The following is a 20,624-nucleotide window of genomic DNA, read 5'->3' on the forward strand; positions in this document are numbered from 1 at the left end:
TGTGGAAGTATCTTAATGTGTCTAAGAAAAATGCTTTTATTTTATTTGTTTCAGTTGACAAACATTTACACACAAACACACAAAAATATGACATCACATATTGTCAATTTTCTTTGTTTGCCTTAAGTAAATACAGTAAGGCCATGCATTAGGTGCATCTGAAAGCCAATGTTGATATGTTGTTAAATCACCTTAACAATGAAGCACCCTATATATTAAGTATATATTTGAAGCAAACCTGATTTCACGAATTTGCGCGGGATAGTCACGGCTAATTTTTCCGTGGCATTCTCACGAATCTCCGCATTTTTCCGTGGCCCTACCACAGACTGTCTTTTTCCGTGGCATTTTCGCGGATTTGTTACTCAACAGTTTTGTCCTATTTTCTTACCATTGTAGCTTCAGTTTAGGGTTAGATTTACATAAAATGACATCCTTACCCAAAACCCAACTCTAACCATAACGCCAGGCAACAACTGTTTAAAGTTTAGAAAATATAAAAGAATAAAAAAATAGTATAAACCAATACTTAAAGTGACATACTAATACAAACACCAAATCTAACCCTAAACCAAAGCGACAATGATTTGAAAATAGGGAAAAAAGTTGAGTAACCAATCTGTGAGAATGCCATGGAAAATTAGCAAAAAATTCCATGACTATCCCACGCAAATTCGTGAGATCATGTTGATTTGAAGAGTTTGGTTCCAAAACGCAATAAATCAATTTTGACTAATTTGGGTAAATATACCAAGAAAGTGAAAAGATGAAAACCACTATTTTCTGTTACAAATTTTCACATAGCATCTTTAGGTTATAATAACATTAAAATTTAAATCTATAATTTGATTTTCAAAGATTTATTATAAAAACAAATTTTTTTTCTGCAAAATACAATAAATAAAGTTGTTTTTTTTTCAAAATGCTTTATATCTATTGAATCAATATATAAAGCATTCATCTTTGCCATGTTATATTCATATGGTTGACAATAGTGGAATACACTGATTAAAAAATAAACATTAATGGCATTCATCAAAACATTTACTTTGTCATATTAAGAACACTGTCATTGCTGTGGTTTTACTTGTGACGTCATCGCTGAACTTTTTTGGACAGCGATCAGCTTTAAGATGTTTTGGTTCTACTCGATTTTCGTTGACTTCGCGTAAAATAATAAAAAGCTTTCTTAAGATCCCCTGAACGTTTTTACCACCACAGGTTTATCAATGCCATCAAATTACTATTTTGTTTTTGTTTGTTTGTTGATCATGAAGTACAAAGTAGATGAGGAAAACTAGGATTTCGTGTGTATTCAATTCGCCGCCATCATTGTTTACGATGCTTGGAATGGTGCGCTGTGATTTGTTGAGCGGATTTATTGCATTCTGCAAAGAAGGAAGAGTGGCTTTTGTCAGGGTTGGGATAAAAGGGAGAAAAGATGACAGAATAACACGACGGATATCGGATTTTGCATAAAAATAAAGAATTGACTTTATACTGATACAGACCACATATAATACTGATTTCGGCGGTAACTAATTTTTTTTTAAATGGTGTTCATCACGTTTTGAAACCAAACTCTTCATTTACTATGTAATTTATTATTATAATGTGAATAAATTACCTCAGAAATATTGTAATAAAATAATTGCTTATATTTTAAACATCAAAGATTAAACCAGTGCAACTAATACTTCTGTAGTAAAATAGTATCACAAATAATATCTGCATCAGTGTGTTTAATTGTCATGGAAAACACATTTCACAGTGCAACATAAAAATAACCCAATTAGAAATAATACAGATTCATAAAGACATGTCTCTGCAGTCCTTAAATATCCAACAGAAACAAAGCACCTGCGCTAAGATGGCATAAATTGTAAGCAAGCCCCCTCTTACATGTAACATCACTTTTATAGTTTCAGTAAGTGGCAAGGTCGCCCTTCTTTCCCAGCAGCCCAGGTATTTTATCTTTTAGTGAGCTGTTAGTACAGACTGAGACAGACCAGCTCAGAGAGACTGACGCACTGCCATTACCCAGGGCCCGGGGTCCTCGTGGGGCCAGGAAAGCAGGATCAATTTTCCCTTGTGTCTCTGCATTCAGTCAGTAGGTGAAGAATGGCCTCTCACCCCGAAGTGTCATTACAAGCTGAAAGCCTGGATGAGGCTGTTTTACCTTCCTTCACTCCCGGCTGTTACTCGTGCCTTAATTGTTCCATCTGTATTGCTCCCGTGATGCTGTCATGTACGCATTTATGACAAGATGTGTTGTGACAGGGTATGACAACATTTTATGGCTTTGGTTTTGATCCAGTCGAATGGAGATAGATTTTCTTCTAAAAGCAAGTTCTCACTTAAGCATCGCGTCTGGTTTGAGTGACGGTGTCGCTTTTACTACAGTGTTTCAATGACCGCAGTGTTTTCCGCATATGGAGCATGCAAGCTTGATTGACTCGACGTATTCCAGGGTGCAATTGTAACATATGTCAGCTTCTCTCTGTCGAAGGATCTGAGATAATTGATGCAGATATGTAAAATGATTTATGAGTTTGCGTTTCGTAATTTACCATTGGGAACATCCGAGTTTAGTTTACTTGAAAAGCTAATTCCATCATAAATGTGTTCAGATTTGATAAAGCATCTGTAAACTGCAGCTTTGAAGCTTTGGATGTCTTTTTCTAGAAGGAGGGCCTGGATTTTGTCTGTTACTTCCCACAGAGCAGCAGTCGTAGATGTAGCGTTGCTGTCTTTTTGGAAGTCAAATTATAGGCCTCCTAAGACATGCATGTGTTTTTTTTCTATAACATTAGATCTCTCTCTCTCTCTCTCTCTCTCTCTCTCTTACTCACTCTCTCCTTCTGTAATCACTACTACACATGTCATTTATCTTCATCTGGGCACAGGCCTCTTCCTTTTAGCCTCTGAAATTAGTCGCCCCAACATCAGAGCTATCCACTTAAAAACAACTTCAGCCTCAGATATATAAAGCTGAAAGTGGGTCGCTGCTGACGTTGACCAGAAGCAGCGCTTAGAGATTTAACTTTTGAGTTTTATTGTGATCTCTAAAATACTTTGAGGGTGACATCGGGTGAAGGGTAAATTTGACTTTAGGGTAAATTTTGACCTTTAGTTCCTTCCATTGCTTATTTCTTTATTTATTAATAACGAAAATGGTCCCAAACGCAGCCTTATGGGGTGTCAGGACTCGATCCCCAGTGAGTATGCACAGGATGTTTGTGGTAATGAAAAACTGGACGTAAAGGCGGAGATTGGCTCCAGGGTGAGCCTGTCATTTTATGGTCACTCTGGAAATATAACTTTCATGAAAACAGTCAGTCACGATAAAGATTCAAACTAGATTTTTATCGTTTTTGAGGAACTACAGGGTTTCTTCTGGGGTGCGTGTCCAAAAAGCAACAACGGTCCCAAGTTTTGTCGTTATCAATAGAGTTCAATAGTAACAAAGACCATACTGTAGTAACTGTGTAACGATGCTTTTGGGAAAACTTACTCCTGGTTAGTGTGCGAATGATTGCTTACTGCGAAGTCACTGTTAGCAGTGCAAAGGTAATGGGTTTGATCCCTGTAAGGAACACACATAATGATACATTTAATGCACTGTAAGTCACTTTGGACGAAGACATCTGCCATATGCATAAATGTAAATGTTAAAGAGATTACCTACAAGTATCAAATATGATTTTAGTTAAAAGGCAGGGTATTACATTTTGAAAAATGCTAACGGTAGCCAACTAGCAATGAAATCACGATCCCACCCTCCATTCAAATCACCATCCAAAGTCACGCCTCTTTCAAAACACACGAACATGCACAGATCACACGATCTCATGTCTCATTCATTTTGTTGCAGTACAAAGTGAATAACATTACCAAAATAACCAACATAAACAACTGGTTTACATCAGAATTAGTTAAAGCACACTTTGTGTAGACGTAGTAACTATATCGTTACGCTAATCCATAAACGAACACAAATTTCATAAGCAACACAATGTTTCATCAAAGTAGAATCTCTGAATCCATCTAAATACAAACATATTGCATACCTACCTTACCCTAATAAACAGTGCAACGACCCTTTCAGACCCTTTGTCTCCTGCAGCTGTTTGCATCTCGTGGTAAAGCAGTAAAGTTACCGATGTTCATTTGGGTTTTTGTTCTTTGCTGATCCAGGCAGTTTTTGCTGTTGTTGTTATAAAATATGTCTTTTGTTTTGTGGCTCCTGTGCAGGTTGTCAATTCAGAAAAGTTTGCCATTCACCCTCTGTTTACAGACGGGAGGTGAGCGCAGGTGAAAGCGCTGATGACGTATGGTGTCTGCGTGAAAAAGCTGTGCGGTGGCATTCAAATTACGCTTACGGATGAGGGACAAAAAAGGCAACGTCCGTTCGGACCGAGAACATTTTTTGGTCCTACACCTTTCACAGATGACATCAATTTCTACAAATAAATTTAAACAACTTAACATAGTGATTGCTATCAGGATGTGAGGAGACTTTTAACCAGATGAAAAAATGTTTAAATAATTGCTTAAATAATTTGATTGCAACCACTTAACCTTAAAAAATTGAGTAAATTGAATGAATCATTTTTCAGTGCAGTACCTGTGTTTCCATACAGACTAGCTCAAAAATGTAGCATTATTTGTTAAAAGTTGACAAACAAATTGCAAAATGACAGTGTTTCCATTAATCGATGATATGTGACTGAAACATAATTTTTCCTCTCGCGATAAGTCATTTCAAACATCACGTCGACTGATGTTGGTAGGTTTACTATTATCACATACGCATGCAAAGCATTATTTTTAACCGAAGGAGACGTAAGAGTTTTATCCAAACGTTAATGCCAAGAAAATCCTCTTATTCTTAGGAGCGGCAACATATAGGTGTTTCTTGGAGGTAATAGTACATTATTTTAAATCAAAAGAGACGTAGGAGTGTTTTCCAGACATATTGGCTAGGAAAGTCTGTTATACTTGGGAGCAGACATGTATTGAGATGTTTTTGGGAGGGATTAGTACACACCGCGTCATCTTTAATAATGATCATGTGACTGACTTACATCAGGTGACCTGGAAATGCATTTCTATTGCGAAATACACCTCTTCCGAATTGCCTAAAACACATTATGTGAGCGTAAAAACTTTCAATTCATGAGAGTTTTCGCAAAATTGACGTGTTTCCATTGGCCGTATTTTCAATTCGCTATATCAATTTTCTCAATTTAAAGGGTAATGGAAATGCAGCTAGTGTGTAGCACAAATGCTGCCATTCATGCTGAAGTGTACCATGTGGGGTTAAAATTTAAACAAGCCCTTAGCCCAAGCATTAGCAACACTTAAAGTGATGCTCGGCTCAGCAACATCTGTATTACACAATTTTGTTGCTTGTCCAACAAGCTACACGAAGACAGTATTTGATAGATAAGGCTCAGGTCGTATCAGAGTGAGTTTGCATAGTGAATGTAATTGTTCGTGGCCTCAGGAATGTGCTGTCCTAGCATTCCCCGCTGCAGCTGTGTGCTTGCATCACTCCACTGAATGATGTGCTGTGCTTTGAACCCGATTCACTTCATTCACTGAGCCGCACTGTGTCCTGTCAAATGTGAGAGGGATTTGGAGCTCAAAGCGTGTGCTGATGCCGAGCGCAGACACAAGCTTTGTGCAAGCATCCCGATGTTGAAGATGCCTCAGCGTTGGAAAGATTAACACGAGAGGCGCTACATAAATACAAGTACGTCCTCAAGACGATATCGAACTTTTGAATATTAGACGTTCAAATAAAAAATGGCCCATAATTACGCTAAATATTTATCAGGGTTTTTCCGTACTGTACTGTTCCACAAAGCTTCCTCTCCTGGAAAGCTTCTTTTTTTATTCCCTCACCAGCTACTCTTCGCCCCCCCACCCCACAAACACTCATCTAAGGCTGCTATTAGCTAATCCCCTTAAATCCTGTTTAATGGAACTGTGCCGTTAACAGCTATTTGGGACTAATTTACTGGCTCCCAGATCGCCTGGCACCTTCAAAGTCGTGATTCGAGTGCCCCCGCAGCCCCCGTTGCTTGTTTCCCACATCAGCACCCCTCCCCAGTGTCCCTCCGTGGCCTTTTGCTCCTGTCGGACATGCTCTCTCTTTCCAAGGCTGTTTTTAAAAGCTTCACAACCAGCCAAGGTCACAGCTCTGGAGTCTCTCCAACAGTTTTTTCCATCCCAGTCACAGAGAGACTTTTCTCCTTTTTTCCACCCCGAGGCAGATTTCCCAAATTACCCTCTACCGCAATCAACTTGCTGAGTCAAATCCCATGAACTAAATGAGGAATAGGTGTCTACCTGTGTGTGTTCCCACAATGCCACGTTTCTGTGTTTTCTTTTCGCCACCCAGGTTATTTCACAGTTCGACGTGCAGTGCGCCGAACAGTTAGTACATCTGAATTTAATAAATGCAATCTAATGTTCGGTCTCCGGAGTGGTTTGAAGCTGTTGTGCTCGAGTGTGTATTTAGCTCTACTCGGTGGGAATTGTCGTTATGGCTGCCTTGTTTTTGTCGGCATGTTCACTTGGTGACAGTGTTTTTTTCTGTACCTAATTAAAGAATGAGTGCGGTACAAAAACAAGGCGAACTTTGTCATCGTCTATTATTTCTGCTCTTAAAAACTGTATTTTTATAGATGACATGTTCCTCATTCGTTGGTGTTGAATGTAAAAATGCCATTTACATGAAACAAAACATCATTTTAGGAGCTAATGATCGAAGGCAGAAGTCAATTCATAATGTAATTTCACTATGCACCTCCGTTCTTCCACTAACCACTTATTGATTTTAAATAATGTGTTGCTTCAGTGTACTCATTTGAATCAGTATCAATCCCTCATCCGAAGGCAATGCTGTTCCCTGTTCCTGTATGTGTGTGTGATTCAGACAGAATATTGTATGGTATACAGGCAAAGTCATATCAAATTCAACAGAAGCCTCCCCTACAGCACCGTCCCACCAGAAGTGTGCTGTAGGACATGTGTGGGTTCAGATATTGAGTAAAGCTCAGCTTTCTTTGAGTTTTGACTGAGATCTAGAGTTTTGCCACCTTCATTACCATTGCAGTTGTTGGTTTCTGGCCAGGGGCAAAAGCCCAGAGTGATTGCACCAGACAGCAAAAGACTTCTTTTGTAAACACTGCCAACTTCTTGTCAAACAGAGACAGCAATACACACACACATATACATGTTTGTATTGCTATCTCTCTCATAGACATAATGCAATCACTACCCCCTTACCCCAACCATAAGTGCAGTAGCAGCCGGTGACTTCTTTTCGAGGGCACACGATGCGAAGCTCATCAAAACAACATGTATTTAGCCCGTCATGTTTATGGCTCTCATGTTGACCTATGTGCATCATGGGTCATGTCAAAATAGGTGCCTGCTGCAGACGCTTTGAACGGGTTTATGATAAAAGTGACATTTGCTTTTGCCAGATACTTACTTAATTTCATGTGTAGTCAGAGTTTACTGTTTTATTAGTGTTTTGTGAGTATTTTGTAAACGTGAGCATCTCTTTTTATCATAAATTGTTTTGACGCATGTGCAGCAGGCACGTATTTTGACATGACTCATGATGCATATAGCACCAAACACATATTTTGACATGGCGAGCCACACACATGACACTCCGAAACACATATTTTGAATCTGCACCCCTCAGAAGAGAAGTCACCGGATGCCTAGGGTGGCCATTCGTGCCAGTTCTGCCGGACACGTTATGAACATGTTTTCAGATGCGTTCTCCGGAAGTCGCGTTGGTCGACCGCATACGTCATCATGGTTTAATATTTCGGGTTCAATTGCAGAAAAGTAACCGTTACATTTCAAGGTAAGAATGAAACTACAATGACTGTATGTCTTAAAAGAAATAAATCTTAATTTTCTAATGTATTTTAACTGAAGTGTGAGAACCTCGATGGCGTATGCGGTCGAGCAACGCGAATTCCAGAGAACGCACCCGAAAACATGTTCGCAACGTGTCCAGCGGAACTGGCACGAATGACCACCTTACGGATGCCAGTGACAAACTGTGCGTTCACACCGCCACTGGCGAGAGCATCAAAAAAAGTGCTGGCTGCCCTGCCAACGACGCTATAGAAAAAGTGTAGTGGGCGCTCTGACGCTCGAATGCATTCTCTGGAATCCTCTCAAGTGGAGGTTTCCGCCTTCCGGTTGTTTGCTGCCGAATGTTTTCGCCGAACCGCGTCATAGCTCATTACCATAAAGTTGAGCTGATTTCAACTCTCCTCGACGTTCACACAGTAGAGATGTACGCCCCCAACATTAAATTACACATTAAATTAATTACAATGTTGTTACAATGCTAACAACAAAGTTGTGACTGCTGAGTTAGCGCCATATGCTATTTAATGCTATATGGTAGCGTTTAGGCTCAAGTTCTACAATTGACTGAAAAAAACACAAACTTACCACTCAAAAACGTCCATTAACAATAATTAATAACATTAATAACAATTATATTCGTCTGATACAGGCTCAAACATATAAGGTTTGTTTACTAATGTGAGCTACTGAAATGAGCCTCGTGTGCCTTTCTCTGAAACAGCCAATCAGAGCAGAGCTCAAGATTATTATTCATGACCATTAAAGCAACACTAAAGACTTATTGCTCTTTGCTCCCCCTACAGGTTAGAAGCGTAATTGTTCATTATCACTGTCGTAAATACTGCAGCATAACTGGCTCTGATTGGATTGTAGGTCTGCCGTAAAGCACGTTTTTGTAGTTTTCACTCGAACTACAGGACCACTACCCGACGGTTGGAAACTTCTTTAGTGCGGGTTTGGCCAATAGAGGGCTGCAAAGCGAATGTGAAAGTGCCATTCACCCTGTTTTGAGTGTATGAACCACTGAAACTTTTTTGGAAACGTTATTTTAAGGTAAAAAAAACTCTTTGGTGTTGCTTTAAAGGGGTGGTGAATTTGTCGATTTTATTGTTTTATACTGTTGTCTGAGGCCTACATGATGTTTGCGTGGTTTTTACATTCAAAAACATCAAAAGCAGGGGCGTCATGCACCAATTTTTTTTAAGGGGGCACAGTGTCAACAGCTCACAGAAATTTGTGCATACACAGACATCAAACGAAATATTAGAGAGCTTTCAGTCTTTTCCAGTGACAAGGATTCTAACAATCTGAAAACCCCTGCTTTCATGCAAAACCTCCAAAATAAAAGTGATGACTAACTTTAATATCAAATACTATTCAATCGGAATAATGACACATTTGCATCATATTTACATCTGAAATGGCATGTTTTATTTATTTAAGTCTTAATGGCTTGTTTAATTGTGTCATTAATGCATTTTGCACAATGCATTATCATATAAAATGAATGTAATTTTAAATCCATAAAGTATATAAACAACGAAATGACATAAGCTATAGCCACGTGATTGATTTTAATGTTCAATAATGATTTTAAAAATATGTTTAGATAAAATTATTAGAGGAACGGATTTTTGCATTAAATTTTACCTCATATGTGAGCATGTGAGATTCCGCGCCCGCGTGAACTCTGGCGAACTTTGGCGTTGTGCCAAGAAGATGAATCTCTACTAATATAACTTTGAGACGGTCACATTTAAAACCATACATTTTCTACACAGAGAAGGTTAACTGCACACTGCCGTACTGGGGTTTGGAAATGTTGTGAGCGTTTCTAACACGTTTTAATTCCTCAGATAGCCAAATGCAGCAGCAAGCCAGCAACAGCAGAGAGCTCGTGAGCGCGCCCAGATGCTGATGACGTCTGCGACTGTGCTGAGTGCAGCACGAGCTGCCGCCAGAATAAAAGTAATGTAACATGATCAAAACACTATCAAAACGGCGAAAATCTCCGAAAAGTGACAAGGATACAGCACAGAATGTATAATAGTGTGCATATTAAATAGATTAAAAGTCAAATAACAGATTAATGGACGCTTATTTGATTTTGAGGTTGGATGCAAAATCCATTGGCTCAAAAAAACCAAGGGGGGACGTGCCCCCTTAGTTTGAATGGGCATGACGCCTCTGATCAAAAGCAATTAGTAATAGGCTATTTTGTAACATGGATTATTGGCTCTCTGGAGAAATGGTTCGTTTGAAGGGGCGGGCCGCATTGAAGACCTAGACGTAAACACCCACTGCTATAATTGGACAGCTTCATTCTCCGTCATGTTTGAGCCATAAAAGATTCTGGGTGCTAAAGGTAATACACATAAATGACAATCCGTATAGTAAAGTAAAAAAACAAAACTTTTTAACTCGACGTGACTAAATTACCGTATACAACACAGTAAGCGTGCATCAGAATCTAAACCGCCGCTGATAAGTCCTTATAACTAACATTGTTTATTTCTACCGTTATACTACAGTCGTATTGTTAAGTGTTGCACCTTTATTAATCGTTTAATGTTTTTAGTAAATTAAAACAGTCAAATATACGTGTTTAGACACGGATGTTACAACAGGACATATCAAGCGATCTCTTCTAACAAAGCAATAGTGAAACGCAGTAACTTAAATAAAGTAAAATGTTTTACTTACTGTGTATAATGCTGTGTCATTTTTGTCAGATCCAATATTAGTGGTGCTTTTAATCACAGTCTCTCAGCAAATCCAGCATCAACTTTTGGCTTCTTTACAAATGAATCCGCGGTACACAAAGTAGAGGCCTTCTCGGGTCCAAAGAAATGTACCCGACCCGAAATGACCCGAATCACTTAATACCCGAACCCGACGTGCATAAATAAAAATTTTTTAAAGAAAGACCCGACCCGAGACAGACCCGAGAAAATTAGACCTTTTTCAAAAACAAACTTTAACCACGCATTCCTAATGTTATGTTCTGAGCCTCCGAATTAAAGTATTCAGCTTCTGTGTTGTTCCCACGTGGTTCTTCCACAACCGAAGACTCCGTTTCCATGGTTACTCTATCATAACAGATCACCGCGTCAGAATTAAAGTCCCGCAGGAAAAATGTATTTACAAGTAATTTTGGTTACAGTTGGCAATCTTTAAAGACATGTTTACTGATTGTTGAGACATTGCATGGTTTCCTTTACCTGTGGCCCCCACGTGTGTCATGCGAAACTGTGGGCGGGGCTTCAAAAGTGGTCATTGGGTTTGGGAAGGTGCTTCAATTCTTCTCTGACATCATATTTCTCCGAAATCCTCACTCGGCTGTAATACTTACTTGGTGCCAAAAACTGTTATATTTCAGTAGCACGGACGTTTTCAGTTCTGAAACTTGCAGGATGTTCATTTAAGTATGATGACCTCTTATATAACAAATTATCAAGTTCAAATTTAGTATTTGATTCACCGCTCCTTTAAGTTTTTGCACTTAATAAAGTTGCATACGTTCTACGTAGATACCAGAGAACAATTTAACAGATTATTTTAATGTATATTTTGGCACCTTTAAGTAATATATTTTAAGTTAATTCAACTTTCAGTTTTTACAGTGTAATAAAACAAATTGTTACCAAACAAATGATGACCTTACCTACTTATTGTATAAAAATATATATTGTAAAATAATTACAAAATGTATCATTTCTGCACCACTTATGACACAAAAAACCTGCAAAAATATGAACTCTTTTCAAGCTAGTTTTTTTTTCAAAATCCCCCATCTACCATTGCATCATGCCATGAGTCAAGCCAACTTTGTTGTTTTATTCTGTCGGAACTCAAATCAATCAAAGTAAATCTTCACAATGTTACCAACCTGTCAATGAGTGTTTTATTCGAGCATGTCAGACTGAAACACGAATGATTGCTCCTGTATTCATCTGATTAGTTTTTGCAAGCCATCCAATGTTTTATTGAGGTTCTTGTTAAGAGCCATTATAGCAAATCCTTTGAAATACCAAGGATTCCCTGGTGAAGTTGGAAAGAGCCGGCGACTGAAAGACAAAACAAAGACGCTCATTGTGAGCGCACATACAGTAGCCTGCACAGAGTGGCAGTGATCAAGCCTTCAAACCCCACACGTCTCCATCTCTACAACACAGTGTCCTTTTAATATGACCCTGTTTAGCTGTATTTACACTGCTGATAGCACCTAAACAAGCAAACACACAATCAAATGTGTATCTGCCCAGATAAAAGGTTTACTCTTGATGATTCCTGCTTATATGTTTATTTTGCCCCAGTGTTGCTCCACTATAGGGATGCATTTTACAATTCAAAAAATTAAGGATTCATGAGTCATTACGGGCATTTATCAAGACTTGTAAAGTGTTTAAAGAGCAGGCTGACACTGGAGCACTTAAGTGTGTTTAAGAAGGTAATCTCTCCTTGTCTAGATGTAAAGAAGGCCATGAGAGCCCAATAAAAGCTGCCCCTTTTCCCAAGATGCCACTTCTGGGCAATTACGTAATGGACATCACAAAGTTCCCCCTGTCTCTTTAGATTCTTGAGTGCTGGAATCAAAATCAGATAGGGAATGATGTTTTTGAACCATCTATTACACCCAATTTCATCAAGAAATGAATAAACCCACAACTGTGATTTTGTGCCATGTCAGTGATTATTGTGAATCTAAAAGCACTGTATAATAGGACTGGATTATTAGAATGGATCCAGCGTTAAGGGGGTCGCACACCAGACGCGCAGCTCAGTTATTTATGTTATTTAATGTTAAACTATGTGAGTGCCGCTCTGTGGAGCGATAGGGATTTAAGCAACTTCCTGAGTCGTAGCTGGGCGTTGCGGGCAGGCGCCACCTTTCGGCGCCGGTGTGCGTATACTCATAGAAAACAATGTGGTAGATTTTTTTTAGAACGGTGCGGTGCTGAGCTGCATGTCCGGTGTGCGACTTCATTTGTGACCCTGGACCACACAGTGGTCTTTAGTAGACAAAACAATTTAAAAAAAATTAAATGCCAAAAATCATTAGGATATTAAGGAAAGATCATTTTCCATTAAAGGAATAGTCTACTCATTTTCAATATTAAAATATGTTATTACCTTAACCAAGAATTGTTGATACATCCCTCCACCATCTGCGCGCGTGCACGCAAGCGCTGGAGCACGCCGCGACGCTTCGATAGCATTTAAAGAAAGTTAGAAGTGACCAAACACATCAACGTTTTTCCTATTTAAGACGAGTAGTTTGGTGGTACAAAATAAAACGTAGCTGTTTTCTAAGCGGATTTAAAAGAGGAACTATATTTAATGGCGTAATAGCACTTTTGGGAGTACTTCGACTCGCCTGAAAAGTCCGCTCCCCTTCTCACTCTCATAATGGGAGAGGGAGGGTGTTACTGCGCCGAGTCGAAGTGCTCACAAAGGTGCTGTTGCGCCATAGAGTGTGGTTCCTCTTTTGAATCCGCTTAAAAAAGCGCTACGTTTTATTTTGTACCACGAAACTTGCTCGTATAACTACTCGTCTTAAATAGGAAAAACGTTGATGTGTTTGGTCACTTCTAACTTTATCTCTAAATGGTACCATTGAATGAATGGGGCTAAGCTAAATGCTATCGAAGCGTCGCAGCGCGCTCCGGCGCTTGCGTGCACGCACACAGATGATAGAGGGATGTATCAACAATTCTTAGTTAAGGTAATAACATATTTTAATATTGAAAATGAGTAGACTATTCCTTTAAGATTTTGTAAGTTTTTACAAAAGTAATTTTGTAAATTTCCTATCGTAAATATATAAAAATGTATTTATCATTACTTATGTGTTTGTGTTGCTAATGACTTCATTTAGACAACTTTAAAGGCAATTTTCATACATCAATGGAAAGCTTATTTGTTCAGGTTTCATTAGATGTATAAATCTCAATAAAAAAAAACTTTTGGTTTGGTCCAGGGTCACATTTATTCGGTGTAATGAGTGCATCAACTGGGTACCTAAAGTGCACTTTATTTTATTGGAATTTCCAATGTGAACACACTGCTTAGACTATTTATACTACAAAGTGGCATAGAATAGTGCATAAGTAGCTACTGTATGCAATTTGGGATTAAACTTGTACGTCTGATTTTTGTCTGCAGTAGATTGTAAGACTGTAAGTGGAATACAATGCGACGTAAAATAAAATATTGTATTGTATTTCATGCATTACTACTACATATTCATGGAACTAAAACTGAATATCACTACCGGAGTGCTGGATGAAACTACACATTAAACTTCTGAGTATAACTAAACTTTGTATCTGAAACATTTAAAGGCATTTTAATTTAATCAGGAAAGTAAAAAAAAGAATTAAGGATTAAATGATGGATTTTGTTGTCAAAGCATAAATTCTCTTTTAAAACTACCAGAGAGTGTTTATTTATTTCACTGAACACATTAATTAGCTATTAAGAGCTGTAACTGTCAAGTACGCAGACCATTTATCATTCATAAAAGGCTTATTCATAACACGAAAAAACTTTTTAAGAAACATAAAATGTCAATTAACGCCTCAGTCGAGCGTTTCTCTCTTTCTCACCTTTCTCGGTGCCGAAGCCACTGTGTTGAATGTGTTTCTGGCTGCGGTCCAGCGTTCTCATGCCTCTGTCAAGCGGTGCGATTCACACAACAGCTCTTTGTGTGCACCCCAGATAGATTTTCCCTCACTTCGAGCGAAGCACCTCATCTGGGAGGTTCACCCACTCTTCTCTCTCAAGTGTGCGCCTGTCAGACCTCTCGCTCCAAAAACACTAAAGCACACTGACCCACATTTCCCATCCAAGCAATGCACTGAGAATCACACTTACATCACCTGTACGGAGAAATGCATCATGGGAGGAGGGCGCTCTTTTGGTCTATGATAGAAACCAAAGTAGCTTTAAATGAACTAAAATTTGTGTCGAAAACCTTAATTCAGTTTTTCTAGGTTTTGGGATAGTTTGAGTGTACTTTTTAAAATTAACACAAAAATTAAAACTTGTATCAGATAGGCACTTTTAAAATGTACACACTTTTCTTTCTGTCTTTAATTCTATTCAATGTTTATTTCCACAGCACTTTTCACAAATTAGTTAACATAAACTAACAATGAGCAATATACAATACATTTTCACTGTTTATTAATCTTTGGTAATGTTGGTTAATGCCATTATAATTGTTTATGTTTGTTCCTTGTGCATTAACTAGTGTTAACAGTTACAACTTTTGATTTAAAAATTGTATGAGTAATTTCTGAAATTAAAATTAAAAAGATTATTAAATGCTGTGGAAATTATTTTATTTAGGTTAATGCATTAACTAATTCTATCAAATACAACCTTACTGTAAAGTGTTACCAAAAACACTTTGTGGAACAAACAGACAATAAATATAAACATAAGCGCCGATTTCTTTTTCAGCAGCTAGGTGCTCGGCACGTCTTGTAATGCTTAAGTTGCTTAGCTACGGCAGACGCTATGGGAGCGCCCAAGCACCTTGGAAAGAGGAAAGCAGCACGTTCTGCACGGTTTTAGATGCGAATTGTGAAGCGCCCCTTATTCAGCTTATTCAACAAAGTATTGCACACTGTAAAACGTAAAAGTTCGATCAACTACTTCAATTGGTAACACCTAAAAAAAAAGTTGTTTTTCTGAAATTAAAATAAACTAATATTATTAAATGCTGTGGAAATTATTTTATTTAGGTTAATGCATTAACTAATTTTATCAAATACAACCTTACTGTAAAGTGTTACCAAAAACACTTTGTGGAACAAACAGACAATAAATATAAACATAAGCACCGATTTTTTTTTCCGCAGGTAGGTGCTCGGCACAACTTCTCGCAATGCTTAGGTTGCTTAGCTACGGCAGACGCTATGGGAGCGCCCAAGTGCTTTGGAAAGAGGAAAGCAGTGCGTTCCGCACGGTTTTAGATGCGAATTGTGAAGCGCCCCTTATTCAGCTTATTCAACAAAGTATTGCACAGTTTAAAACGTAAAAGTTGGATCAACTACTTAAATTGGTAACACCTAAAAAAATAAGTTGTTTTTCTTCTAAAGTGAAACTGAAGTAAAATTTTAAGTTGAAAAAAAGTAAACATTTTTTAGGTGTTACCAATTAGTAATAAGTAATTTTTTTAAGTTGATCAATCAATTCAGTTTTTACAGTGTATATATTGCAACCCGTGATATCCACCAATCAGAGAGATGTGTTTTTAATTAAAATGAATTTAGCATATCTGCCGTTTTTTTCTGTAGGTGCGCTGCCATTTCGGTGGATCCCACAGGATCGGAGTCTATGAATATAGATATAGTAATGTTAATGTAGAATAGTAATATAATATAGGGAAATAAAAAAATAATGATAAAGTCAGAAAAGTTATAAAATACATTTTATTATACATGGTATTAATTAGAGAATGTACATCATTTAACATTTATGTATTTTGTGTTCATGAGGATTTTCACTTTTTCATTAGCATTGACTTGTGCTTTACATAATGATCCTTTGTAGAAAATGTCATTATAATAAATCTTTAAACAACAACCGTACAGCCGATATGGCTTTATTGCTGACATTAGCTGCCTGGTTGTACCAAGTCAGAGGTCAGTTTTGATGTCAGACCGAAAAGATGTATCCAGATCCGCTTTTGTGTGCGGGGTCATATGTTAACTGCCCAGCGCATAATTCAATCACCGCTATAATCGCCTTGAATGCGCTACGCTGGTTGTGCATCATTTAACATTATTTGTTTATTGACTGTTTATGTTGTTGAAAGCCATAACAGATGCATTTGCATTTTAGAAGAGCTGTGGTATTATTAATGTCGCAATTACACGTGAAATGAATGGAGAATGCTAATAGATTTATCTCTCCACTTTTGCTTCCTGGGATTAACGTAGCTTTTAATTGTATCAGTATACAGAGGGAAGCGCATGCATGCATTTGGTTATTTATTGTCGGAGTGGCACACACTTTAAATGATAGCGTCGGGACTTAAAGTCTTTGAATTAGGGGGTAGATGTAAATGCAGTGAGAAAAGTAGTAAAGATCTAAATGTCAGGAAGAAAGTTGCTTATTATGCAAATACTCAGTTGTGGGGGGATGTTGTCTCCATTCCCTTTTAAAAACGCTGTGCAGCTAATGATGTGCCGCACTGCCTAAAAGAAAACAGTTATTATAAAGGGACTCTTGTTGTGAGCAGAAACATACTAGCATTAGGCAGAGAATTCAAGAGAAGGGAATATTTATCTTTATGCCAACCCCAAATCAAGAAGCTGTTTGTAAGCATTACTTTATGTAGATGTGATGCATGGATACACGCCTCTTGCTATTTCTACAATCTTACAATAATTGATATGAATTTAGATAAAAACCAATCTAAAGGTTTCAGTGCACATTTTCATTTGCCAATAATACAATAATCAATGTTTGTCATTTTTTTCAGACTAACAAAGGAGATGCCCTGGCCAACCGAGTTCAAAACACACTTGGCAATTATGATGAGATGAAGGAGCTCCTGACCAGCCATTCCAACCAGAGTCATCTTGTGGGCATTCCTAAGAACTCAGTTCCCCAGACTCCTGTGGAGAAACCCGACCAGCCGGGCTTCTTTCCCGAATCTCAGAGGAGTCGAGCCGCCCCGTCCCAATCGGGAAGCCACAGCGCTTCCATGCCTCCACCCCCTACCAACAACATACCAACATCCAGCGTCGTCCATGGGCATCAAGGCGGCAAAAAGTCTCGATCTTCAGACTGGTCCCGAGGGGGTCACAGTTCAAGCGGCGGCCAGGCTTCTCAAGCGGTCAGCCGGGGAAAGCACTCCAATCATGAGCAGACGTCAAGTAGACACGATCAGGAACAAGAGGACTCGAGTCCAAACCCCAGCGGACCTACAACTTCATCACACTCCAACAGGAAGCAGGCACAGTCCAACAAAGGGCTTACCGCGACCGAGCTTGGCCTCGGAAAGTCTCCCGTCGAGCAGGATTCGTGCTCCCATGGATCCAGCTCGCCGTTGGCCTCCACGTCCCTGCTTCCCAGCGGCCTCTTGACGCCAACCTTCCCCCAAGGCCTCCATTGCAAGCCGAGCAGCGCCGTACAGCAGAAACCCACTGCCTATGTCAGGCCCATGGACGGCCAAGACCAGGTCCCCAATGATTCCCCAGAGCTTAAACCCCCTGTGGAGGTGGTGGAAGGGTATAACGGCGTGCCATTTGGAGGTCTGCTGGATAGCAAAAGCAGCACAGCTGGGACCAAGGGCAAACTTCCTAAACTGACACTGCCACAATCCGGGGAGGTGAGTGTGACCGATTTTCCTCTTAGTCAAAGGGCAGATGTTGTATTAATTTGCTTTTGCTTGGATGCTGCAGTAGTTGCTTGGCAAATAGTTTTGGCTCTATCGACACTCCCACGGCTAGGTCTGTTTTGCATTGAAAGCTGGCAAAAAGAGGGCTTGACATAATGGAGTAGTTCATTAATAATCAGCTAAGCGACCTCAGGCTTCCTTATGAACCTCACTGTTCTGCAAGGAGATTTCATTGTTGTTGGATTTCTTTATTGTGTTGGGATTATTCTGACCTCAGCGATTTGCATGTGTTCAGGTTGCTGAAGTAAGTTGGCTCTCTAATTCTGGATTAGTCATCAAAACATCTGTATTAGTGAATACGGTAGGAGACACTGGGTCCATGTATACTTATGTTACTAAGTTGTTGCCAGTATGTGGAAATGTGAACTTTTGAAGAATCAAACTACTGCTTTTGTAGTACAATAAAGCACTCTTTGTTTAGTAAGAAGATCTAGGTGTTTTCCCAAACACATCTGTACAGTATTATCTATCTTGAGTGGTGATGTCTTTAATTGAGATAAAACCTTTCTTCTTTTAATCTTGGGGTGATTTGTGTGCAGACATCTGCTATTAACCCATTCAAAATAAAATGAAAGATACCAATACTGTTATAGACCTAAACAACATGATGTTGCAGGTTTTACTGTATTTTACCCTAAAGCTTTTTTTTATAAAGCCAGGATAAGTACAGTAATAAGATGGAAAATGTCTGAAGAACAACTACCATATCCTCTGTTATTTCTTTCATAAGGTTTATTTCACTCAGTAGCTCTTGTTAGGAATGTTTTATGGTCTTTGTAGGCATTAGTAGAAATAAGAGAGATTGATGCTGTGCCTTGCTTTGGAGCACAAAAGAGAGAATTTAAATCTGTATTGTGATTATACCCAATATTATAATCCTGCAATTACAGAATTTTCATTTTCTCAGTGCCAGGTTCAAGTGAAAAGTTGCCACGGCAGTGTAATGTAAGATATCAATCTATTTTTTTTTTGTTGTTGCACATTTTAAGATTGTTCCCCCATATTCTGATCAAAAAACGACATTATTTCCCAAGCTCAAATGTTCCTCCTTATTGACTGGTAAAAACCTCAGAAGATCCACCACGTCTTGAAGATATAAACACACATTATTGTTGCAGTCAAAGCCCATATGTTGTGAATTAACCCTCTGGAGGTTGAGTCAGGAGAGCTTTATCACCGGCAATGTTAACTTCATCCGTTCTGTTGGTCTGACACTCGGAGCAGAGACCTGGTGACCTCGCTCGGGGCGTGATACATGAGCCTCGCTGAAGCTGTTTACAAGCCATTCACTGCTGTCCCTTGCTCTGACTGACTGCCAGTGGGGGATCTGATCCCATAACATCCCATGCAGAGAGATGACTGAATATAAACCAATAAGGTTTAGTCAATAAGTGGTGCGTGATGTGGCAGATGAACAGCTCTGTTATTAGGTTTAAGACTACTAAATTCTTTTATCTCCTTCCTGAGGTGAAACCTCCTGTATTTTCAGTGCCGAATTTGAAAATTAGCCGTATGTTGTTGCTTTGAACTTATTCGGATAGTACATTGAAATTCCCAGCACTTTCACTTGCAGGCTTAATCCGTATAAAGCAAACACGCTAAGATGCTGTAAACGGGAATGACACATGATTGAACAGGTTGACTCGCTGCTATCCAACCATGGCGAGGCAGCCAGCTGTTCTTCTTCTTTGTTCTACGGGGACCACGGTGGCGATTGGGCTCCAAATTGCGCCGTCGCCCATCTCGAAGCATATGGTGCGTTCGCACCGTACAGTTAGGCATGTGGCAGGAGTGAAAACCTGGGGAATTTTAATTGCTCTGAGAGCGCCCTCAATCCGGTCAGCTCACAGGAAAATGGAGATGGATGTTGTTTTTGCAAAGACATAGAGAGAAGACCCCCCATGGGGTCGGCCCCAGCTGGGCCTGCGCCATCTTTCCCTACCCCTCCCTCCGATAGATGACTCACTGCCTGAGAGTGAAAAGACGGATGCGAAAGAAAGACAAATGGGAAAAGGCATAGTTAGGAAAAGATTGAAACTAGCAAGAGAGCCCGTTCTTTCAAGATGGCTCTTGGGAGAATGGAAAACATCTTCAAGGACATTGATTTGATTTTTGTCGACCCCGTCTTGCGTAGCTTTAGTTTGTTAAAAGAAGTGGATTCTGTAGAAGCACCTCCCGTGGGATTCACCTGTACTGTGCTGCGCTGGCTACTTGTTATTCTGCATCTCTTCAGGCATATTTATCCAGGTTTGCTTCGACTGAGGGGATGAATTGTATATCCTCCCTGGATTTCTTT

General features: G+C 39.2%; 1 protein-coding gene across 2 annotated transcripts in view; it reads left to right on the plus strand.

Moving 5' to 3' along the window:
• Positions 1 to 20,624, plus strand: part of aff2 (AF4/FMR2 family, member 2) — a 295,072-nt gene that overhangs the window by 66,689 nt on the left and 207,759 nt on the right. For both annotated transcript variants that reach the window (XM_073854091.1, XM_055177532.2), the window contains exon 3: positions 17,408 to 18,259. In XM_073854091.1, coding sequence (XP_073710192.1) covers positions 17,408 to 18,259 — 852 coding nt within the window. The remainder of the gene's footprint in view (positions 1 to 17,407; positions 18,260 to 20,624) is intronic.

This window comes from Misgurnus anguillicaudatus, chromosome 16 (assembly GCF_027580225.2).
Source record: "Misgurnus anguillicaudatus chromosome 16, ASM2758022v2, whole genome shotgun sequence".
Classification (NCBI taxonomy): domain Eukaryota; kingdom Metazoa; phylum Chordata; class Actinopteri; order Cypriniformes; family Cobitidae; genus Misgurnus; species Misgurnus anguillicaudatus.